Source organism: Anguilla anguilla, chromosome 11, assembly GCF_013347855.1.
Source record: "Anguilla anguilla isolate fAngAng1 chromosome 11, fAngAng1.pri, whole genome shotgun sequence".
Taxonomy (NCBI): Eukaryota; Metazoa; Chordata; class Actinopteri; order Anguilliformes; family Anguillidae; genus Anguilla; species Anguilla anguilla.
This window is the reverse complement of record NC_049211.1, coordinates 30247313-30272391: the sequence shown is the minus strand read 5'-3', so window position 1 is coordinate 30272391 and position 25079 is coordinate 30247313. Positions and strand designations below refer to the sequence as shown.

Genomic DNA, 25079 nt, shown 5'->3' with positions numbered 1-25079 from the left:
AATGAATCCCAAATGCTCAAATATCAAATCAAATAATTTTTTTTCTGAAAATATCTAAAACATCCTTCATTTCACATAAATACTGTCTGGGCAAATCCAAAACATACATTAAAACTTACACAATTCCCTTCTGCACCCAGTCTCTGGGTGTTGCTGGTGCACTGATGTGCAGTCATCCCAACTGGCTGAGACGTTCCAATCCTCGGTGACAGCTAGAGTCAATTCTGGGTTGCCCTGGCTTGCAAGGCTGTTGGCCACAGTAAGTATTTGCATGGGCACCAGAACTTGGGACATATCCACATACTAGAACAGTGCCTTTACAGGATAAGCCATGAGCAGCCCCAAGAATAGGCCTTTACAGACAGCAAAAATGAATAAATAAATAACATACCAAACCTGAAGCATATAGGCTAATGAAGGGTAATAAGTAAGTAAGTGTACGTGCCATCACAAGATTTAGCATAAATAATAGTCAACAGAAATGTATGTGATTTACGACTGACGCTTAGGGGTTTGTCATTTTATTGTAAAGATCCCTTTGATGTACACTGTTTTATCTTGCACGAGCAGCATTCCACATTTTTGTTTGTATTTTGTAAATGCATTTTCCAATTCTTGATGAATGTATTATTATGAACACTAATAACAGTATATTAGAGGGGTACAAGTCTGACATTTTGCGACTACCATCTTGGTTAAATTGGAAGCACTCAAAGGAAATGTTCATGGAATTAAATTGGTTAAACAATATAGTTTTACAGAAGTCATGCAAAGCACTTGTGATTTTGTTGGGTTAAGGGCAAACACTGCTTTTTAGTAATATATTTGTCTTATATTTAATGCTCAATACCGTGCCTTCAGAATTAGTCACTCCTCTTATACTTAGGAATGTTTAATACATTGAAATGTCAGTACTTGTTGATAGGCCTTTAGCAGCACATACAGCTCCGTCTTCTTGGGTATGTGTGTATGAGCTTTGCACATTAACATTTGGGAATTTTTCCCTATTCCTCCATGCAATTTTTCTAGATTGCTGCCAAGTAGACAGAGAGCATTGGTGGACAGCAATTTTCAGGTCATACCACAGATTTGTGGGATTTAATTAAGTCCAGGCTTTGGATGAGGTATTCCAGAACGCAGACCTTCTTTTTAAGCCATTTCTTTGGAGATTTTGCCATGTGTATTTCATCATTAACCTGTTGGAACATACTGAAACAGGCTCACACAGATTTGCCTGTATTTGGTTCCATCCATCTTGCCCTTGATGACGACAAACTCACCAGTCACTTCTTTTGAAATGTAACCCCCATTGCATAATGCAGCCAGTTGCATAAAGTTTACAAGAAATTAATTTCGGCATGAAAATTGTCACCTGATCGTATTTCCATTTTTCCAGCAAAAGCAAGACGACCCCAACTAGTTTGAGCTAGATCACAAACGGAACTCTTGACTTTTCTGGTTTCTGGACGGTGAGTGGTAGGTGCGTACAACATCTGCGCAACTCCTTTTCCTGTCACGGCATTGTAAGAAGCAGCTGAAAGATACACGTCCAGGGTAGTTTGATTAAAATTAGTCTAAGCGAAGAAAAATTCGTAGAAAATAGTACGCTCTGGAGGAAAAGGATGGCTACTGATTCATGGGCCCTGGCTGTGGATGAACAAGAAGCTGCCGCCGAATCGGTACGTATGAACCTTTCAACAAGCGAGCATCAGAGCTAACAGTAGCTAACGTTAGTTAGGCAGCTACCTAGCAAGCAAGCTAAATGGCTAACGTTGGAGAGCTTGGCGAATAAGTAAACAGGGCCTCGGCGATGCACAAAACAAAAGAACTGCAAACAACCGATAAGGTAAAAGTCAGTGCTTAGACATTTGAGCTGTTAATTATATAGACTAGCACTTTGTTTAATATAAGAATGTTGATGTCACCGTCGCTCAATGACGTTAGATAACTAGAGTATTCAATGCAAATCAGAATGTAGACTAACTGGCTAGTTAGCAAAGTTAGCTACACCGCCCAAATAGTTGCCTCCAGATCTTCTAGCAAGCTAAACGTCTTTCTGCTAAACATGTGCAGCGAATGTTGCATGCGGTTGCTATTTAGCTAATTAGTTGGTTAATAAATATAGACAGGTATTTTAAGTCGTTTTCTGTGTTTGATGAAGGCTATTGCGTTAACTTTGAACGTTAGTTGGCAAGTAGGTACCATACCGTGAATATACAATTAATTACGAAGTGAAACTTAAAGCGACGGTATGTGCGTCATGTGCGGATACAAAAGAACATTGCGTGCTTTGCCAGCAAGCTTTTTACGTTCATCTTCACGTTTTATCACTCCTTTAAAAACTGTTGACAGTCGAGTTATCCATCCTAACCACTGAACAGACCCTAGTCCGCCTCGTGTGCCTGTATTTTGCGTGCTACTGGCTAAAACCAGTATAGCGTTGCCTACTTGTGTCCCAGGAACAAAGTGTTTTTTGATAATAAAGTATATTTGTACGTTTTTTGTTCAGTTGTAGTATACTTGTTCTAGGTCTTTACATTTTAAATGTATTAACATAACAGCCGTATTACTATGCCTCTTATCATCTCATCATAACCTTACGTAAGTTTGCTGGTTGGTTCTCAAGCTTTCTGATCCTGCTTAGGTCTCGTATTATAAGCGTACGCCGTTCAAAATAAAGACTATCGTATTCACTTCTGGAATAATTTCAATGTGCCAAAATTGCATGTACAATGCACTTAAGTAGTGTATTATTTAATTTAATTGGTGCGGTATTTAATAGACCACTGCAAACCCACATAAAACCCCCTCATTGCCTATCAGTGGGCTCAAACCCCTTATATAGCCCAGTTGTAGGTAGGGTGCTGTTACAACTGTGTTCTGGCAAAGACTGCAAATGTTATTTGGCAGTATTTATGTATGTATAAATGGATGGAAAACCTGCTTCACCTGTCTTTTTACATTAACATGTTACTGCTCCTTTGACATTGTTTTGAAAACAGCTTGGCGGTCTGCGCATCAAAGAAAAAGAAGAGAAGCCTAAAGCCGAAGCAAATGGTAAAGCAATGATTCCTTCCATTAACAAAATGGCAGACATTTGTTTATCTTCTAAAGCTTCTGAACAGCTGTGAAATACATGCAATGAATACGCTAAAATACAAGTAATATAATTGGAATTTATTAAAAGGGAATATGCTATGGTCTGATGTACAGTAGTATTTTTGCTCATTGTGTCACAGTGACACACCTACACAAATTCCTATATATTTGATCCCTTTTGATATGTTATATGTAATGTATACTCCCATAGATGTTTCATGCTTATAGAGCTGCTTTTTCCTCCCCAGGAACTGCGAAGCCTGAAGAAGATGGTGAAAAGCAGACAACAGATGAAGATGACAAAGGTTTGTATCATGTTTTCGCTTTCCCTTCCAATTTTATCCACACTTTAATTTTCATTTAATTGATTTAAACATTATGTTCTTGGTGTAGTTATCCATGCAGAGGGGTTGCAACTTAACATACCTGTTGTGAACTTTTACTGTACCATCCACCTAAATTCTAATGCAATTTAAATACATTGTAGCACTGCATATATGACTCCTCTGCATCAGACATACCAGGTCCAGTATGTAATGATATGCCAATGAGTCTGCTGAGGAATAACAGCTCAAGTGGCACTACCTGTACTGCTTTTTTAAATTTTGGAAATATGTTGAAGTACTGTACTTTCAAATTCCCTTAGCCAGCATTTTCACATGAAAGTAATGGGACAAGATTTCTGCTGAGATGTCCCTGGAGTTAAAAGAATATCTGCCACAATGTTTAGCTCTTTTGCGCAGATGCCAAATCTGGCCAATCTGGCCATTTAGGGACTGCCCTATTTAGAGCTTTATAACTCCAGGTGTGAGCATCAGAGCGACTTGGAAAATGGCTTAAATGAAGCAAGACACGTGTACCACTTATAATACTAGATTAGATTATATTCATAATTTTGGTGGAAATAAATGGCAAAAATTAAGGTGTTTTTTCTCTTTAGTTTGCAATGAAATACTGAGAGATTGCATGTATACAGCAGGGTAAACTATACATGTCCTGGATCATAAACTCCTTGACCACAAGTGTGCAAAATCTGAGGGTGATATACGGAACTACTATGAAGCAAATAGGAATCAGTATACCCTGGTGTCTCTTAGTGTCTCCAAAATGTATAAATTTTGCATTGCTGTAAATCATAACATAATCTAATTTCACTACAAATCAGCTGTTTTTAATGCTGATACTCACTTCTGCATCATTTTCAAGTGGGAATTACTATCTTTTCATCAGTATAAGGATTTATGATATCTGGGGGTACAAAAACCTATCCAAAACCTCTCCAATAATGAATAAAACACTTTTTGTTGATGAAACATTGATATCCCATTGAAATATAACGTAAAAACAGGTAAATGCCCCCCGCTTTTTATTTCCGTGTTTATTTTTTTGAAATGGCTTGCTTAAGACAATAAATGACCACTGAATCATGACCGGGACATTATTATGTACAAAAACAATTGTAAGATTGCATATTTATTTTATATTTGGTTGCAAATATTGATAGTAGAATGACATGGTAAAATTACCGAAGAGTTCCTCTTGTTTATTTTGCTATTCAGTGTGCAGCATTTTTCACTGAGGTATTGGCATACTTTACCTTTGGGCTATTGTTGGCTTTGTCTGGTTGCTATGATGGAGTACAATTTTTTGGTGGTGAAAGTATATTTTTTATGAACTCCTCGAAAGACACTATTGATCTGTGTGTCGTGTTTGGGGGGTATAGTTGCAGATGAGTATGCAAGGGGATGCTTGTTAAATGGACGTTAAATGGATGTGACAGTGGTGGCGCTTAGAAACTGTATTTTGCATAATTGTTGTGTATCATCTTCTAATTAATACGGAACACAGAGTTTGTTGTTTCTACTCATAGTTTGGTTGCAGGAGCACTAATGTTTCAGTTGAGCAAACTCAGGACGCCGGCTTCCTGGCCATTAGGGAGCTTGTATGAAGTATAATAACACAATCATTGACAATCAACGCAATCAACCAAAAACCTGTGTATGAAAGTGCAGCAACAGAGCAGACTCCACATAAGCTCATTTGAGAGCTAAGAGCTATGACAGCTAAATGTACTCCTGCCCATAAATCTTTATTGAAGACTTAACATTGAAGGGTGAAAAATCTGAACTGCAACTTTAGCCAATCAATTAGCCATTAGCGGCTCATTAGCCAAAGTGAGAAGGCTAAAGCGTTCAGCTATGTTAAGCTTAAAAATTTTATTGTTATTATATTTTGATGAGACAGACTTTCAGAATGTTCCAATGTTTTACTGTGTTTAATAGATATCATTCCTGTTTTCAATCCTGTTTTTGGCCACCCTGCTTATGTCACTCCATGAAATTACCTGACTTTACTGTCAAACATGTCTCAAGAACCAACAGGGTGTGACCCATGGGGATGCAACATAGTTGGTTTGTTAAATGGGTGCACTCTTTGTAGTGTTGGACCTTTATCAGGATTGCAGACGATGCAAAATGCACCACCAGACTGTGAGAAAGTTGAGTTTCTCGTTTATAGTCGTCTCCTTATTCCCGTTTCAGATGACAAAGCAGCACAGTCGCTGTTGAATAAGCTGATACGCAGCAACCTCGTGAACACAACCAATCAGGTGGAGGTTCTGCAGAGGGACCCCAACTCTCCGCTGTACTCCGTCAAGTCTTTCGAGGAGCTGAGACTGTGAGTAGCGTCTCTCAGACACGTTCATATGGGGCATCGGGGGTTATAGGCGGATGACCAACGGAACCCACTTTTCAGTCAACAGGGTGTTTTACTATGTTGACTGTTATATTTCAGTAACCACACTTAGCTATGTTATGTTTGTTAACATTGTATTTCACTTCTGTTAACATAGGGAGTAGGGCCAGGTACTACAGGTGAATTTAGGGGAATTTTAATTTTGAGATTGTGATATTTTGCTTCTTTTAGTACCCTAGTTTCTTAAAATATGCAAAAATCATTGTAACAATGATCTTTAAGGGGTATTTAAGATGGTCATTTACCATCTCCCTTGTCTTCACAAAGCATTACAAATTTGTAATTAATTTATTTTTGAGATTGGAGGGCAAATTTTGCCTGTTGTGTAAAACATCCTAACATAGCCTGCGTTTGTTTCTTTATGCACATTCATTATGTAGGTGTGAAAATTTTACAAGAAATGTTCTTTCATATCTTCAGAGTCATTTCCCCAGATCTCAGTGGAGTCGATTATAAATACAGCATAACTGCGTGCTTATCTATTGGAGCAATGACTAGCAGCTATTTGGCCTGTAATTAACTAATTTGCATTTATGGTACAAAACATCTTGTACTTTCATGAGCACAACTTCTTTAAAAACTAGATTTTCCTTTTTATTACCTGGGATCGCATCTTTCAGACCTTTGGCCATAACACAATTTCCTCCATTCTATCTTTATTGCATTAAAAGCCATTTTAAAGTAGTATGTTTGCCGCACCAGTCTTTTACAGTTAAATAATATTCTGCAGAGCTAAACATGCTTGCTAAACCTGCCATTAGTTTTGAGAACCGCTTGTGGTTGTTGTCCTCTAATGTGATTATTTAGCTGTAATGATTCCCCAGGCAGTAATTATTATTTTTGGCCATGAAGTTTTTTTTTTTTTTTTTTTTTTTAAAAGCTCCCCCTCCTCCCAGTTTTTGGTTATATTCACCAGCTGTGCTCATCCCTTTAGCACACTGCAGACCACAAGCTGAGTTTGCAAAGATGTGAGTCCGGGTGTCCAGTTGGCTCCTTTGTGGTCAACGGTGAGTGATGAGATGTCATCCCGGCCAACTACCACCACCAGCCATACCACCACGCACTCTGCTCCTGCCGACTGGCTGAAGCAAAGCAGGTGTGGGCTTGGTTAGTACTTAGATGGGAGACCACCAGGGCATACTGAGTTGCTGCTGAAAGTGGTGTTGGTGGGCCAGCAGGGGGCAATCTTCCCTCTGGTCAAATAAACCCCAATGCCCCAGTCCAGTGACGGGGACACTGTGCTGTAGGAGATGCCGTCTTTCGGTTGAGACGTTAAACCGAGGTCCTGACTCACTGTGGTCATTAAAGATCCCATGACACTATTCGCAAAGAGTAGGGGGTTCCCCCAGTGTCCTGGCTAAAATCCCAGATCTGGCTCTCCCAAAAACGTGCCACCTAATCATCCCCTGATTTAATTGGCTAAAAAATGTTCTCTCCCTTCAGTGGAGCTGCTCCGTGGCCAACAATAGAGGATTGTGGTTGTACTGGGCAGCTCCCAGGTGTGAATGTGTATGAGTGTGAAGCAGGGCGTTCCTGCAGAAGAGCATCCGTGCTCAGTGAACCTACCCTGGGTAAATAAAGGTTAAATAAATAAAATTAAAAAACGAAACCCCTCCCTCCCTGGCGAGGCCGCGGCCAATTACGCGCTTGCGTTCAGGGCTGCAGCCGGCGCTGGTGTGGTCCAGGTGAGGCTTGCAGGCCCGTCCACACTCTGGAACAGAGCCATAACAGGGTGTGCCCCCCGGCCGCCGGCCGCACTGCGAAGCTTCACCATAATGAGACAGGAGGTCTCTCTCAAAGCGAATGGGCCAGCGGGATGAGCCTTCTGCGGGATGAGCCTTCCTCTCCCGGGGTGCTGATCACCGTGCCCCCGTTCCTGTCTCCCTCCCGCAGGAAGCCGCAGCTGCTCAAGGGGGTGTACTCCATGGGCTTCAACAGACCCTCCAAAATCCAGGAGAACGCCTTACCCATGATGCTCGCTGAGCCGTGAGTACCCTCTCTACTACGCTTGCTTCCGTTTAGCCATGAGGTAGACCCACAGCAGAGGGGTGGAGATGCCATTGTGCACTTGGAACCATAGTCATGGTCTCTCTGACGGACAGTAAAAACTAGAGGATACAGCTCTCGGAAATTCAGGTTAAGATTAATTGGCTTGTCGATGCATCCAAAGGAAAAACCAAGCTATAATTCATACACGCGTTCATATCTCTGAAAGTCATATCATGCATTTTAATTTCCTCTTGAGATCCTTCAGATTATTAAATTTTTTGGCATAATACTAGTGTCTTGGGTGAAACGTTGCAGTGAAATTATTGAAATATAAATATATTTATATATATATATATATATATATATATGTATGTATATATATGTAATGTATATATTTTTTTGAATGTCCTTTGTAGTGTAGGTTTCAGCGTTGTAGAATATGTGATTCTTAAGGTTAAGACCAGAGGCTCATGTCCCTGACAGAGGACAAGGATTAATTTCCGAGTCTCAGGTGAATATAGTGGCCGTGCACAAATGGGAATAGATCAGAGACGTCTCACGCGGTGTGGGTCGCCTGTCACAGGCGTTCGGCCGCCAGAGCGTTTAGCGCCAGGCCCTAAAACGGAAGCGCGGCGCACGCCGCCGCCGTCGCCAGGGCAACCGATTAGTCCCTCTGCTCTCTCTTCAGCGTGTGCGTTCCCTCTGGTTCCAGGCCGCAGAACCTGATCGCCCAATCACAGTCCGGCACAGGCAAAACGGCCGCCTTCGTGCTGGCCATGCTCAGCCACGTGGACCCCGCCCATAAGTGGCCTCAGGTGAGCGCCTCCGCTACCCGAATGAGAATGCTAGACGGGCCCAGTGTACTAAACTGTAAGATGATAAGTTTAATGTCACAAGTGCTTACTTATTAGCATTTTGTCACTTTTACAAGGAGTTTTTGGACATATATTTACAGTATATATTTGTATATTTAAGGTTTGCTAATTCTTTAGTAAAGGTTATGTCATCTGAACAGTCTGTCTCCTTGCTGTAAACACCCCTAGCTGGCTACTGTTCTCACCTTGCTGGCTACCAAAAAATTTGGGGAACCCCCTGCTTTTACGTTTGTGTTTGTGTATGCAAATTGTTATACAAAGTTGTCTGTGTAAATGTGCATATGCATGGCAATGTCCTGGAGCCACACAGAAAGCAGTAATGAAATGGTTAGAACATGGCCTACGCAGGATCAGTACATTGTAAGGTTGAATCCCCCTGTTCCACGCTTAATTAACCTCACGCGACCCAGCGCTGGTAATTGTATAAAACCGCAACGAGCAATGTGAGTAAGGGCTGCATCTGGCTGGCGTTGCGCTCAACGACTGTTCAAACGCGAGCTCTGCCCTTTCGTGCTAATGGCAGAAGTGGAAGCCTCGGTTAGGGCGTGTCTTGTCCATCCAGTACGTGCGCTTTCGTGCAGGATGACGCATTCTGAGCGCGTCCACGCCCCTGCGTTTCAGTGCCTGTGCGTTTCCCCCACGTACGAGCTGGCCCTGCAGACCGGGAAAGTCATCGAGCAGATGGGCAATTTCTACCCCGAAGTCAAACTGGCCTACGCCATCCGCGGAAACAAACGTGAGTGTCGCTCTGCTAGCGCGGTCGTCCAGGCTGCCGGGTAAACGCGAGTTCTCAAGGCAATTAAAAAGTATATTTTTATACGTTTTGTGCTCCTGCGTTCCAAATGCGCACGACACGAGAGCCTTGGAGCGGTTGAGTAATGCTAGAAAGTAAACGAGTTAAGCATTAGCAGGCATCTGGCAGTCCACAGGGCATGGAGTCACTGCTTAATCATGAATGGAGGCGATGATGACTTTCACTGAGTGTGTGTGTGTGTGTGCGTGTGTGTGCGTGCGTTTCTCTGTCTGTCCAGTGGAGCGGGGGATGAAGATTCAGGAGCAGATCGTCATCGGCACGCCCGGCACCGTGCTGGACTGGTGCGCCAAACTCAAGTTCATCGACCCCAAAAAGATCAAGGTGTTTGTTCTGGACGAGGCCGACGTAATGATCGCCACCCAGGGTCACCAGGACCAGAGCATCCGCATCCAGAGGTGAGCACAGCCAATCACACGGCCAGAGCATCCACATGCAGAGCTGAGCACAGCCAGTCACAACCAGAATATCTGCAGGCAGCGGTGAGCACAACCAATCAGATTAGTGTGCTGTTCCCAGGCCTTATTTCTTGACAAGTTTTAGAGTCTCAGTTGTGTGACAGAGAATAGCCTTTACATACTGATACCATTTAACTGCTAATATGGATGTAACAGACCCAGTAAAATCTGTTGGTGTGCAAGCTACCCTAGCTGTGTTAGCATGGGGAATTAGCTGACCACTTAGCATGTGATGTATTTTCGAAACCATCCTATTCTATTTGTTTTTGTTCCCAGTTCAGAGGCTAGCTCTTGTTAGAGACTCAGCATCTAGTAGAAGCTGTATGACAAAATGCTTGCATACAATTTTACTATTTCCGTTTGCATTTAGTGCCTGAATTAAAGCCTTAATCTCATGTAGCCTAAATAAAAGTGCTCGTTGGCGCTGATGTTCTACAGCAACCTTAAGGGCTTAAGGACAACCTTTTGAGTACAGGAATGCAGCCTGTGATTGCACAGGAAGGGATTTATTTCCTGTTTGTCTTTCTGGCGCTTTGCACATCTGTCAATCACCTGGGTATACACTCGCACCAAGGACCTGCAGCAAATCCATTGCTCAAGGACTAAATCCACTAATTGGTTCATTGCACATTGGTAACACACATTTGAGTTGTCTTATTGCATTAGGTATGATGGGGATCTAATTACAAATGACAGCCATTTAAGTGTATACAATTGAACCTTCAAGACAAAAATTCATTGGAAATGGAGGCAGTTAGAAACTCTGATATGCTGGTAATCAATTTTAAAGGCATACTATGCAGGATTTTTTTCGCCTTGCTGTGGTCCTGTGTTTACAAGCAAAGAAGTCCCCTCCTTCATCTTCGACCCTGCCCACTCATCCTGAGTGTCCGACTTTGGCCATCTCGCCACCTAACATAGCTAGCTGTATAGCTAGAGGTAACGTTAATTGCAGGTCCAACAGAAATCATGCCAACTCCACATCACTTCATCTGCTTGTGAACTTCAGCTGTTGCCATCAAGGAAAAGCAATTCCTAGGTTGTCTCTGGTGTTTGAATGAGCCCTGTCGGTTTGTTGTTTCACTTTGCTGCCCTTGTGCTACTTCACCTCCACCAGTGCAGTAGTCAGCCAGCTACAAATGCTCTGCTGAAACCTGATCCCACCCCACAGGCTCTGTAGCCACGCCCCCACCCCTCCCCACACAGAAAAGAGCGTCATGTCCAGAAACATGCCAATCACATTTTTGAAAATGGACAGGCAGAGGAGCACAGATTCGGCAGCTATGTGCAAAGAGACTGCCCACGCATGATAGATATGACTACACATGGTTATTTTTTATTTTCAAGGTAAAATCCTGCATAGTAGAATTTGCCGATTAGCTGGGCCGTTCTCAGTTTGCTCTGCCAATTAGCTGGACCCTGAGTTTGCACTGAACACTGCACCTGGAAATCTGGAGCTTGGAATTATTGGAATTGCCATAATATGTGTACTTGGCCCTGCACATCTAAGCCTGACTCTTCCTCCTTTGCCATATTTCTTGCAATTGTTTTGCCTATTGTACTTACACTACAGGCTAAAGGTGTTAGGCTACATGTGGATTTAAAAATATTTGAGATAAAATAAGATTTCACTCATTTTAATTATTCCTTCCCCTCCCTCCCACCCCTCCACCCCCCACTTTGCAGTCTTCCAATAATTCTTTTAAATTGTAATTAAAGCCAAAGGACGCTATTTCGAGGAAAGTCGTGTTTAAGATTATTATTTCAAGTAAAACTCATAATTTTGTGTTTTTGTGGGTAGACAAAATGTGGTGTGTTATTCAATAAATGTGCATGCATTAACTGAATTATTTTCTGCCTAGGATAAATTTATTTTTAAAAACCACAGGGGACCTAATACTTTTGGCCTGTAGTGTATAGTTTCCCAATAGCCTGCTTTTGTTTCCTTTTAGTGTCTGAACACTGAAATGAGTGTAAATCCCCTCGTGTGGGTCACACTGACCTCCCTCCCTCACTCTCCCACCCTCCCTCTCTCCCTCCCTCTCTCTCTCTCTTTCTCCCTACTGCCTCCCCCCCCTCTCTCTCCGTCCCTCCCTCCCTCCCCCTCTCTCTCTCTCTCTCTTTCTCCCTACTCCCTCCCCCTCTCTCTCTCTCTCTCTCTCCGTCCCTCCCTCCCTCCCCCTCTCTCTCTCTCCCTCCCTCTGTCCCCCCTCCAGAATGCTGCCCAAGGAGTGCCAGATGCTGCTCTTCTCGGCCACCTTTGAGGACTCTGTGTGGCGGTTCGCCCAGCGGATCGTGCCCGACCCCAACATCATCAAGCTGAAGCGCGAGGAGGAGACCCTGGACACCATCAAGCAGTACTACGTGCTCTGCAACTGCAAGGAGGAGAAGTTCGCCGCGCTGTGCAACATCTACGGAGCCATCACCATCGCCCAGGCCATGATCTTCTGCCACGTGAGTCCCGCCCACTGCCAGTCCCTTGTGTGGCAATTCTGTGACACAAAAATTGCCTTTTCATGTTGACTATAGTTGAACTTAGAAGTGCAAGGTGTGCTCGGACAACTGGGGACAGTATGAGGTTTACACCGCCATCTAGTGGCCATGTAATGTTTTATATTTACAGTTACGCTGCATTCTTACCCTTATTAGTGAACTTGCACACCAGCCCAAATAATTTTAATATTTAATTGTAATTAATCTTACGTGTATCAGCTAGCTAATTAAATGAAATATGGTATTTTCCCAGAAGAATTTTGTTTTCTGTCTTGCTGTAGTGTTTGGCTAATTTAGGTGTGAGGTGACTGGCTAACGTCTGTTTTGCAAAAAGCTGCCACATAGCTGCTACTAGCTGCCCTAAGCAATGTAGAACAAACTCAGAAGAGTCAGAATAAACACAGGATAATGTGTTCATGCACAAGGCACATGACAAATTATTATTTATATGCCAAGTAAATTATGTAAATAATTCCCCAAACAAAAATTCAATCCAATTCAGCACCGCAGTTACTCATCAAAGTCCTTAAATCAACCTTAAGAAACTGCCTTCTTCCAATGTCCAAAAGTAACAAAAAAACAAAACTAAGCCAATTGTGAAGTTCAGGAATGCATTGCAAAAAAAATACCACTCACTTGCTCACAAAACCTGTTGTCCTTGGAGTGCTTTGCAGCTTTTTAAAAAATGAAGTCCAAACATCTTGCCATCCAAAAAGGGTTAGGTTACTGTAATTGCTTTTCTCCTGTGCCCTCTGGACCCAGTACACCCAGTATTTTCAGACAGTGGTCAGTCTGCTGCCTATGGAGCCTCTCACCCAAACCGTTATCAGCCATTTTAGATCTCCCTCTGGCATCGTTTAAACTGCCTTTATCCATTTCCCCTTCAGCATCCATTTTGTCTCATTTTATCGCTTCAAGAGGATTCCCTGTCAGAATCTTTTTAACCCCTTAAGTATCACCCCGTGACAAGCATACCGACTTTAGTATGATTTGTGTCATCTATGGATTTCCAAAATGCAAAGAAGGTGAGCTTGTTCTGCCACCCCACGTTACAAAATAAGTTGTCAGTAAAACATTGGCATGGTAAAATAATTTATCGAGGGAGAACTGTGAATTTTTATACTTTAAACGATCCATCCTGTGACCAGACTGATTGAAAATTTCACCGTAAAATGAATGAAAATTACATTTTGATGCTATTAGAGGGCACTCACGAAAAGCAAAAAGAACAAGAATGGATCCCTATACAGAAGCAGTGGTTACCGGATTATAAACAAAAAACATTGTATAAGCTGTATTATGTAATGTATTATTTATTTTGTGACCCATCACAGATGGCCCATATGCTGTTGGTTTTAAGATGTCGCTGGTTTGTAAAGCATTTCCTAACCCAGGATCAGGGAACAAATGCATCCCTTCCTTTTGGAAGCAGCTAGGTTTGTAGCCTCCACTTTTGTACCTTACATGGAAAGGTAAATTATGTAGAAATATTAGTAGAAGCTAAATGTGATTTTACCTGAGGATGTAACAGACCTGTTGCATTGTAGTTCCGAGATTATGTCATTATCGTGATAATCTTTTTATCTGAGTACATGTCGACTCATGTTGCCAGCTCATCATGCCATGACCGTATTGTTCTAATACTGAGAGTTTTTGTTAGTTATTTTTAATTATAAAACGCTGGATTATGTAAGCAGTACAGTACAGTGTACTTCGGTACAGTGCTGGGGCGGTCACTGTGTCCTGCGGAGAACAGACAAGCTCAGTAAAGCGGTGGGCGTACCACATTCTATGTAGTCCTTGAGCTTAAACAAAGAAACGATCTACAAAAACAGAAGTGTGAAAACAAAGAATAGCGCCTGTCGAAATGAAGAACAGAAAAGGCTTTGAGCTGACGCCGTGGCCTTGTGATGAAAAGCTCTCTCTCTCTTCTCTAGGCCTGAGATTTAGGCTTTTTATAGAGCTGAAAATGTGTCTTCTGCACTGATTGGCAATGGCTCAGTGAGCCGCAGCTGCCTCCATCGAGGCCGGCGCTGTCCAAGGTCCTGCAGGTCACTGAGGTTTTTAAGTGGTTGATGGGAAGTAGCAGGGGGCGGGGCAGTGGTATCAGTGTGTGGCTGTTGTTTCACGGGCTCACACTCTGGTCAGTTTAAAGAGCCAGACACACTGGCCAGTGGTGGGTAAGCTCCCCACAGGAGTCACACCAGCCGAAGGAGCACCGCATCCACAAATGCTAGCTGCCGGCTAGCCACCACACTGGAATGTGGTTACAGTAGGTGTTCTCTGACCTGATTCTGGAGGGTCCCAGGGTCCCCTCATTATTGTTGTTACTTAGCTCTTCTCAATCAAAGCAGCCAATCACCCATCCAACTTTCCTGGTTTATTGGGCCTGGATTGGTTGCTAATTCTAAAGTGGAAATGAAAAGTAGCAGACTCTGTGGCCCTCCAGGATGAGGGTCTGGAACACCCAGGTAAGAGGGAATTGAAGGCTCAGGAAAAAGGGTTCCATTCTTTGCCATCGAACCCGTCCTGTGGGAACGCTCTTGTTTTTCAGACTCGGAAGACTGCGGGCTGGCTGGCCGGGGAGCTGTCCAGAGAGGGCCACCAGGTGGCGCTGCTGAGCGGGGAGATGATGGTGGAGCAGAGAGCCGCAGTCATCGACCGCTTCCGAGACGGCAAGGAGAAAGTGCTGGTCACCACCAACGTGTGTGCAAGAGGTAAAGGCCAAAGCAGACCTCCGAACGGAACCGTTTTAAAGTTAATTCTTCGCTGTCATCTCCACAAATACATCAACATACATTTAACCCCTTTGCACAAACCTGTGTCCAGTGGCAAGGACCCCGGTGTCCTGAGAATGCTGAACTCAGACATTCAGTGCTCCTGCAAGCAAGCTATGAGTGGAAGCAGCAAACTCTGTTAAAGCATTATTAGTACACTATGCACTATAACGATGCTAAATACAGAGTTTCTAAGTGCCACCATTGTTACGTAGTTCATCCGTTTTACATGCGCCCCCTCTCTGCAGTCTCATCTGCAACTATACTATCCAAGCCTGACAAACTGCATCTATCTGGAAATTCATAAAAATACCACCAAAAATTTGTATTCATTCATTTTTGCATTTTTCACCTAGATTTCTTTGTATTTGTGGCACGGACATGTGTATCTGAATTATGAAAATTAGCTAAACTAAGTTGGTAAATGGTACAAGTGTCTTGCTATCTTTATGGCATTTTCAAGTCTCTGTGATGATGCTCGCACCTGGAGTTATAAAGCTTTAAATAGGGTACTCCTAACTGGACAAGGATTTGCTAGATTTGGCTTCTGTGCCAAGGGGTTAAAGAAGTTTATCGACTTTAAAGGGAGTTCACCCTAAAAAGGAATGTCATTCATACCTCAAAAAATGACTTACTCCTAGCTATTCTATATTGTTGGCAAGTTTGCTTACAAAAATATCATTTGATAAGGTATTTATATTGTTGTGGATGTGGTTTTAGCTGCACAGACAGACTCCAAATGATACGTTTGCCCAAAAGATGCTACTTATATGTAGTTGTACTTTTAGTATTATTTTGAAGATATTTTCAAATGGACCCTTGTTTAGATCTTCTTTGTCTTCCATTAATTTTGGAAATGAAGCCGAGCAAAGAGCTGTCATTGTCAGGTCAAAAAGAATTTGTTGGGGCAAGAAAATGAATATCTTTCATATTCATGGTGAACGATCTCATTGAAATTGAGTTTCCATTGAGCAGAGTTGAACTTTCTTTTTTGGAAGTTCTCAATAACCGTTTCCCACAGTGCATCTACCATACAACACAATACTCATCCGGCAATTATTTTTTCTTATGTAATGATACTATATTTATCTGCACATTTAAACTCGAGTTTGAATGAAAATATCAGTTGTCTCCTCCACTATTAAATCTCAAGGCTAAGAAATAGAATAGAAGTCAGGGAGCAAAGCACTGAAGTAGCATCAGTAATAATAATCATAATAATCTCTGAAATGTAATTGCTGTTATTATTGCAGTAACAATAAGTGTCATTTATAAAGCACTTTTCATTTTACAGTCTCAAAGTGCTGTACAGTTGTCTGGAGTAAGAACAAATAAGATGACACAAAAACACAAAGCGTGAAGATAAACATAAAACATGGAAGTGCGAGAGCTAGGTCTGTAGTACAGCTGGTTAGAGGTGGGGATTTAGGTTGGATTTAGAAGAGGCCTTGGCTGCCTTGTGGTGTCAGACTGCGCTCTCCAAAGGAAAGGGAGGCCGCAGGAGAGAGAAGCTGTCCCCACAGAGCGCAGCTCGGGCCTTGGCACGCACACACTGTGACCCCTCCCCCGCTCCACGCTCCCCTCTCCTCTCCCTCACGATCGCCTCTCCCGCTTCCAGGCATCGACGTGGAGCAGGTGTCCGTGGTGATCAACTTCGACCTGCCCGTGGACAAGGACGGGAACCCCGACAACGAGACCTACCTTCACAGGATCGGCCGCACGGGCCGCTTCGGCAAGAGGGGCCTGGCCATCAACATGGTGGACAGCAAACACAGCATGAACATTCTCAACCGGATCCAGGACCATTTTAGTAAGTACCGCAGACCTGGAGGGGTTCTGAACAGTGTGTCTGCAGTGGGGTTGAGCCGCTGTGCGGATGCTTGCAGGGGTGGCTTTGGTCAGCGGCCAATCCCGTTGAAGCAGTGCTTCATAGTGCACTGAATTCAGGGATAAGACTTTTTTTTTCTCCAGACCTCTAAATGTCTCGACCTGAGGCAGAGGACTTTGGTGTTCACGCGCATCAAGAGCTTGTTGCCCTCTTTGACAGCTGATTAAGGGAGAGAATGTTGTTAAACGCTAGTTTGACGCTAGTGGCCCCACAGACATTTAGGGTGAGAAGATGAGACTGACCGTCTGCCAGGGACTGCGCAGCCCATGCAGACAGAGCTGGAAGCCGACAGCAGCTCGGTCTTGAATAGAAGTACGCCACCAGGGCATGGGGCAGAAGGACGCGATTCAGGATCGACGTGCCCTGTGGTCTGTCCTGGGGGTTCTCGAGCGTATTCTGGTTTCATTCCAACTTTAATCGCAATTACCGAAGAATACTGAGCTGTCGAGCCGGTAATTGTATTTTATTAGATGCGTAAATCCTTGATTGAATAAACATTTGTCCTGTGTATTGAATCAAATTGAAATAGAAATGTTAGACTCCTTCTGAACAAGTGTCAATTGACAAGCTGCGGTGGTCACTGAAATAGCCAAACTGTTGTGTAGAAAAGAACGACTACTTAAGAAAAGATTCAATGTTAAGGACAAGTGTTGATTGAATATGTCTTAATGTCTGAGGGCGATAATTTATCCTGTTAATTCCACCCAATATCAAACAGATATTCAAAGAATGAAATTTTTATTTAAAGACTGTCATCAGATACGTTCTTGGGCAGCATATGGTTTCATTTTCTGTAATTCTCTGTGGCAAATTAGCAGCATATCCTTTCATTTCCTGTAATGCGCTCTGGCAAATGATTCCTTTGGAAAGAATGTCATCTTCAAATAATTGATAGACATGCAGACAAAATCAAGTCCTAAAAGCTGAAAGTGTGGACGCCTGTTGTTTGAAACTGAAACACTGGATTGAAATGAAAACAGATGGTAAATACTCAACCCTGTATTGTGTTCCATTCGCAAACATATTTTCAGCAGCCTGATTTAAGTAAGATTGGTTGGAAGGAACACCAGCATACACAGGCTGCTGGAGGGCCAGAGATCGAAACCCCTGCTCTAGATCATATTCGGACCGCGCTGCCGCAGACTTCCCGTTTCCCGCGGCAACGGCTGCAGAGCACCTGCCACAGAAATCGAGGCTACAGACCCCGCCCCCGTAGAACACTGGTCGTCAACGTAGAACCATTAGCAGCTCATTCTGGCTCGTGCGGTCTGCTCTCTGCGCGTGCGTTGATGCAGCCCGTGTTGTTTTTCCCGTCTCGTCCTGAAAACCACATGGTCGCAAAATTTAGGCTGCGCACAGTCGACCGCATCGGTATAACTGGTACCGCGATTGCTTCATTGTGGCCTTGAAGTATTAACCGGCTTTCAGCCGGCGAACTGTGGCATGAAAATGAGTGTTGGCTACTGATGTGGCGCACTGAATTCACGAAGGACGTTGCAGCAAAGCCATCGGTGCGCGGTTGCTATTGAGCATTCCAAATTTGGTAGAAAAATGGGGGGTATTCATTCATGTTCTGTTGATTTTCAGTTTCATATTAAAAAGCATTGGTGGGTAAAAAATGTGATTCATTTGGGATTCCTTGAGTTAATTATTTCATGTGGATATTTTTCTTCTCCCCCCACAGACAAGAAAATTGAGAGGCTGGACACAGACGACCTTGATGAAATTGAGAAGATTGCTAACTGAGGAGGCCCTTTCTCTTATTGTCCCACCAACGGGAATCCATTTCTGCAGATGTCGGACTACGTTACCTCATATCAAATTTTTGCAGTTGGACTGAAAGTAAATTTAGGAGTTTATTTTATTTTGGAAACGACAAAAAAAAAAAAATCTAAAAGCAGAAGAAATGTTTACATGGTGACAATAAAATTAGGTCTTAGCCTAGCCTTAAAAGGAAAGTGTTTTAAACTTCAGGTCAGTAACGAAATGCCAAATAGATTAAATTCTGAGTGAGCAAGACATTTTGGATTAGGTTTGCTTTTTGGTCTTCTTGTTTTCTTTGTTTTAATTGAGTGGCCACAGATTGCGAAAGCTGGACTCCCATGTTTGTAGTCTCTGTTGTTAATTGATAGCCTCTCGTGGAGCACGTGTACGTACGCAAAGCAATTTTACGCAGCGGTATCTCAACACAATTTGCAGTAACCACAGAGATATAAAATCACTTGCTGCCGTTTTGATTTTGAAACGACTGGAAATGATTCACAATTGTTTTCCTTGAAAGAATGAAGGAAAATATGAGGGAATGTGTGCAAAGATTAGCTAAGAGAACTGAAATAAACACAGGAGAAGACACGTTATCTAAAAAGTCACCCATCGTCTTTCAAGCCCTCGGGATTTTGAAGAGCAAACATACAGTTAATACTTGAAACATTTCAATAGGAGATATAAGGCTCATTAACTTCGAATGCAAGGGAGGCTTCTCTAGTGCATGAGTGCGAAAGACGAGTGAGTGGCATCGATAAAACGAAACATTCTGCGGTTTCTGAGTTCGAAAAGGTCTCATCAACTTTAGCCTCCAGTTGATGCTTTGTCTGCTACACCAATCAAACAAAAAAAATCTGTGGTACTAATCACTAACTTTGTCCGATTAATACGAATGATTTGATTGTATCGCATAGTAAATTCTCATTTGCACATCGGAACACTGGCACACCAGTTGGAAACAAGCTATGCAGTTCTCAAAAGCAACCAATCTAAAGAGGATATGACCGTGGTTTTCATATATATATATTATTGCACCATGAAATTAACATTCCTGTAACATCATTTTATAGATGAGGTTCATACTTAATCCAGAATTCTTTCTAGCCTGGGTGGAAGTGGGGAAATTTAGTGTATAACTATTTAAAAAAAAATCACAATACGAAATTAATTTCAGTGTAGACCTTTGCATCTTCATACATGGTGACTGGTTTTCTGATGCAGCTAACATGAACAGAGGCGTTACTTAGAAGGGATAGGCGTTTCATGGATTTGTGAACTCAATATTAGGGGTGATCAAAGAGGGACGGGAGAGGGTGTCATCACCTTTAACAAAAAAAACTAAGAGGAGTTCCACCAATCACAGAGCATGTTGGTAGCGACAAATTGAACAATGCGGACTAATGGGTGGATGCCCTCTGGCTGTACCTTGCGGTAATGACCACAGGGTACTCTGAAGTTGAAGTTTTTTAGTTTTCTTTCTCACGAATGTACTCGGTGAGTGTTAAAAATCCTCTTCTTTTTCCTGTGTGTAAGGTAATGACCATCATTATATCCCCATTTTATTATTTATTTTCAAATCAAAACGTTCCATTTAAAGAATGGCTTCAAATTGACAGGATATTGTCAGTTCTATTAACAGGATCGCATTTGCCATTTCCTGTGTCATTGGCTTGCAAATTCTGTTCAAAGACAGGAAGTTAGACACTTTTACCAAGTAAAAACAGGAGTACGTAACATGTACAGCATAAGAAGTGTACCTAAAATGTTAGGAAAGACTGCCCTATTTCAGCGATTTGGGAAAAAAAAATGCTTTCCAGAACAGGACCGCATCAATTCGTGTTGCAATTTTCTTTTGTACCGAGGTGTGTATGCATTTTATTTGGTCTGTAATTGGATACCTACTGTATTTATCTGCCAATGTTAATGAGAGAATGTTTGAGTGAAATTAGTTGTTTTAAAAGCCTACCATTATCATAACCATGAAACCAGTAAAGCGCAGCTCTTAGTGCTTTTCACTTATACCCACTGCCTTTATGGTTTTATGGTTATTTCTAAATTATATTTGTTGTAATAAAGAATGCCTACTTACAGACAGATCGCTTTTGTCTTTCACTTTCTCCGCGGGCCAATAGTATGCTTGATGTGATTCAATTCTGCTGCAGGCTTTCTTAACCTTCGTTTCAGAAGAGCAGATTACTCTTCGCGACGTGACGATTGGACAAGCTGGTCAGAATGAGCCTCTGGGGATTCTGTGAGCGAAAACCTTAGTGTGCACATCCGCGAAATTGGGTTGGTATAATGTGAGTGTTTATCAAATGTATATATTTTTTAATGATCAATTCATAACTTTTTAAAGAACCATAACAAAAATTTAGTGAACAGCTCGTGTCTTAGAACCTGTTCAATTTATTCAAAACCCCAATAAGCTTTGGAATACTAAAGTACAGGAAAACCAGGTCATATTCATTTGTAATTACAAATAGTCATAAGGAAAACATTCATATAATGCACCAAAACTTACATATAAAAAAATGTACCTTCAGATTTTTAAAGTGTACATTTCTGCTGAATTCCATTCTTGATTACAGTATCTTCATTATTAAATTGAACAAAGCCATATTTGACCGTAGCTGTGTCTGGTTCTATTGATTTTATCATGTGTAGCAAGTGTTTTTGTAAAATTTGACATGATTTCATAAATTACTCCATAAAAGTACCTGGCATATCCGGTTTTGTTTAGCAAATATAGAAAAGATCATAACCCGATTGTGTTGCAGAGCTCATACTGTGACATCAAATGAGACGAAAGATTCTTCCTCCCATTACATTAAAAAAAAAGGCGTTTAAAGTGTCCGTTGCATTTCTGATACCAGCAGGAGCGTTTCTGCTGATTAGCATCTGGGCCCCACTGGTTTTCATGTGGAGTCGGCGGAGCCGTCGTCCTCCTTGGAGATGCAGAGCACCGAGCGGTTTTGGATCCCGCACTGGGCGAGAGTCACGTTCAGGTCTGCGAAGCTCCTGCGCGGCACCTCCACGGTCTGGACCACGGCCCGTCCGTACCGCGCGCCGTGCGCGTCCTCGGCGGCGGCGAGCACCGCGCGCAACGTGTCCGTGGGGAGGAAGCGCCGCTGGAGCCTCCTCCCGCACGGGGAGCGGACGGCCAGCAGGAGGCCCAGCTGGTCGGCAGAGGGGGCCGTCCCGAGGCCCTCGGCCTCCGCGGCCTCGCACTCTGCTTCGGGCCTCGGGTCGGGCGGCCTCGGGGCCCCGCGACCTAGCGCCCCGCCCATCTCCGGGTTGCTCCGAGAGGCGTGGAACTTTGAGAGCTGCTGCCCCCGGTGGCCGCGCCGGGAACTGACCATCAGGTCGTCGGAGAGGCTGAGCTTGGAGGTCTTCTCCTCCAGGCCCCGGAAGGACTCCGGGTCGCCGGACCCCTTCCTCTCAATGGAGGGGAGCACCCTGTACCTGTTGAGGCTGAGGGTGGGCGGGGCCAGGGCCTCCTGCAGGAGCGCGGTGGCCTCCTGGGCGGTAACGGCGCTGCTCTGCCTCAGGAAGGCGTGGGCGCGGGCGGGCCGGGCGGAGCGGGCAGCCCGCTCGGACGGGGGGCGGGGGGTGACGGGGCACTCGCGGTAGGCACTGATGTCGGCGCTTTTGGTGTGGTTCAGTGCCGGTCTGCTGCGCCCTTTGGAGGACTTTGGCCTGGTCACGTGCATTCCTTACGGGACGTTTCACCAGTCTGGTCCGACTGAGCTCAGAATGAGGCTGCGCGGCGAACGAGGCGTCCGCCATCTCATTCTCCTAAATTTGAGGGGGAAGAGGGGTGGGTCTCATCACTCAAAAAAATCCAACTTCACAAAATGGATAAAAAACTTGGAAATAAATTCAAATTCAAAAATTGCTGAGAATGAGTCCTAACAGCCAAGTGATCGAGCGTGCACTGCATTCATTCGTCTTACCTAGAGTGACTTACAACGAAAGCGAATGTAAGTTCATTCACCTTTAAGGCATACTATGCAGGATTTTTAGCCTTGCTGTGATCCTGTGTTTACAAAAGTCTTCTCCATCCTCAACCCTGCTGGCTCACCTCCCATTTTTATATTCGTTTTTAAACCATGTTTATTTTTAGATCTCCCTTTTTTAATAGCTATTGAGGAAAAGCTATTCCAAGGTTGACTAGCTTTTGAATGAGCTCTGTCGGGCTTGTCATTTCACTTTGCCATGCTTGTGGTTCTTCACCTCTGCCATTGCAGTAGTCAGCCAACTACAAATGCTCTGCTGAAACCTGATCCCACCCCACAGGCTCTGTAGCCGCACACACCCTTCCCCACACGTCTCTCCCAGAAATGTCCCAAACACTTAGAAAAAAACTTAGACAGGCAGAGAAGCATGGATTCGGCAAATATGCACCCAAACAGATTTCCCGCGCATCATAGATATGACTGAGCATGGTTATTTTATAATATTTTCAAGGTAAATAAAACTAGCATGGTATGCCTTCAATTATGGCTATATATGATATTATGGCTGGCTATATATTGTTATTTCATGCTGTGAACCAGGTGAATATTGTTGGGTTAAAATGTTTTGTCCAGTGGGTACCCTATATGTCCCTATAGGAAAACCTCTGCACAACTTTCGTAATCCCAGCGGCTCCGACACAACCGCACCCTGTATTCCCCACGTCCACAGTCGTCACTGACTTGTTCTCTTTTAATTGGATAGTACAGGCATAGCTTGTAATTGAGATTCCAGGGGGATTTGACAGCAGACTGTCAGTTTTGCATCTTGTGTGGCATTTACCCTGGTGTTACTTGTGATTTGGATTTATTCACCTGAGCTTGTGCTATTATGTTCTGCAAATATAATATAGAAATAATTTTATTTAAAGCCCAAAGTGCTTAACTGAAAAAGACAAAGAAATTACTGTCAACAAGATTATAGTAAACAAAATTGTCTTCGTGCCATACTGAAATAAATAAAATAATAAATTCATGCAGTTTCGAAGTACACGAATAACATTTTAACATGTCGTGCCCTGTTTACTACACTTGCCAACTACCAGGTCTAGCGCGCAATTCAAACATCTACCTGTCTTTTGAGCCAAGGTTACATAATCCTTACATAATCGTCTATGTTGATGTCAATTGCGCGTATAAATACGATAGGCCTATTATATTGCAATCACTTAATATTTGGCTAGCCTGTTTGATCTTGACATATTTTCTACGGGGCTAATATATGTGTGTCGCTGTGTTATACGTAGCGCGCTATATAGTATATGTAGCTATAGCCGATGTTTTGTCCCTAGTGCTAGTTAAAATAGATACAGAATAGATAATCAGCGCTAGTTTGATGGAAACCTTCAATCGTATAACGACATTACCCTAGCTAACTATCATTGCAAAAGCATTGGAAGGCGTATTTTGGGAAAACGATCATGAATTGAAGAGCAAGCAACCAGGTTAATTTGTTGCACACAAAACTGGCTTTTACACTAGGGTTGTTATAAAAACTGCACCCCAGTTGCTAGAGAGCAAATGCTCCAGTCATTTTATTATATTTATAGTCTGGAAGCTAGCTAGCAGCTAAGAGCACAATTTATCAAATAAATCGTCTCCCCATGCCATTTCTTGACCTTTAAAAAACAGTCTATTTACGGACAAATACAGACTGAAACGAGGAACCATATGTATATATATATAACTCGATTTGACTGTACCTTTCATGTCGGATGGATTTTTGGAATCCGAATTTATGCTAATCGTGCTCATTTGTTTTGCGGTCTTGGGTAGTAGGGTGCATTTTTAGCGTCACTCAAGTTACCAACACAGCCACGTTGCCTTGACAACCTGGCTTGTGCGTCAGCGCAAGAACTCTCGAGCATATGAATTGAAGCAGCATGTAGCAGCTTTTCATTAATAACAGACGAGTAGCCTATGCATATTTCCTCTTGCGTGTACAACTAAAGCTTAATTTTTTAAAACGTACAGTACCTTGTTGCAATTTTTCTGAAGCGTTGCATAGTGACACTTAACGTCTATCATCAAAACGGAGAAAATATTGAATTCCGTATTGATGTTATTAGTAAGCTACATGAAATGTAGATTTTGTCCATTGTATCCCTTAAATGTTACACCAGCCAACAGTTATTTTGACTAGTTTGACACTACCATT

At 42.9% G+C, this 25079-nt stretch overlaps 2 protein-coding genes across 3 annotated transcripts; one reads left to right on the top strand and one right to left on the bottom strand.

Annotated features, from left to right (window-relative positions):
• Positions 1 to 1472: 1472 nt before the first annotated feature.
• zgc:193690 (ATP-dependent RNA helicase DDX19A) lies at positions 1473 to 20998 on the top strand. Of its 2 annotated transcripts, none has more exons than XM_035381422.1 (12): positions 1473 to 1679; positions 3003 to 3057; positions 3348 to 3404; positions 5640 to 5775; positions 7747 to 7839; positions 8531 to 8657; positions 9339 to 9453; positions 9749 to 9926; positions 12203 to 12440; positions 15034 to 15196; positions 16875 to 17066; positions 18829 to 20998. In XM_035381422.1, exons 1-12 carry the CDS (start codon positions 1623 to 1625, stop codon positions 18888 to 18890), a joined length of 1473 nt encoding a protein of 490 aa, XP_035237313.1. In that variant the 5' UTR covers positions 1473 to 1622; the 3' UTR covers positions 18891 to 20998. The 2 variants fall into 2 exon arrangements, with proteins under 2 accessions (XP_035237313.1, XP_035237314.1); XM_035381423.1 differs by having other exon boundaries at positions 1476 to 1679; positions 8555 to 8657.
• A 293-nt stretch (positions 20999 to 21291) lies between these two features.
• ubxn10 (UBX domain protein 10) lies at positions 21292 to 25013 on the bottom strand. Its single transcript, XM_035381424.1, has 2 exons — positions 24625 to 25013; positions 21292 to 22703 (listed from the first exon to the last, which is right to left on the bottom strand). The coding sequence occupies exon 2, from the start codon at positions 22616 to 22618 to the stop codon at positions 21824 to 21826; it is 795 nt and encodes a 264-aa protein (XP_035237315.1). The 5' UTR covers positions 22619 to 22703; positions 24625 to 25013; the 3' UTR covers positions 21292 to 21823.
• Positions 25014 to 25079: the final 66 nt, after the last annotated feature.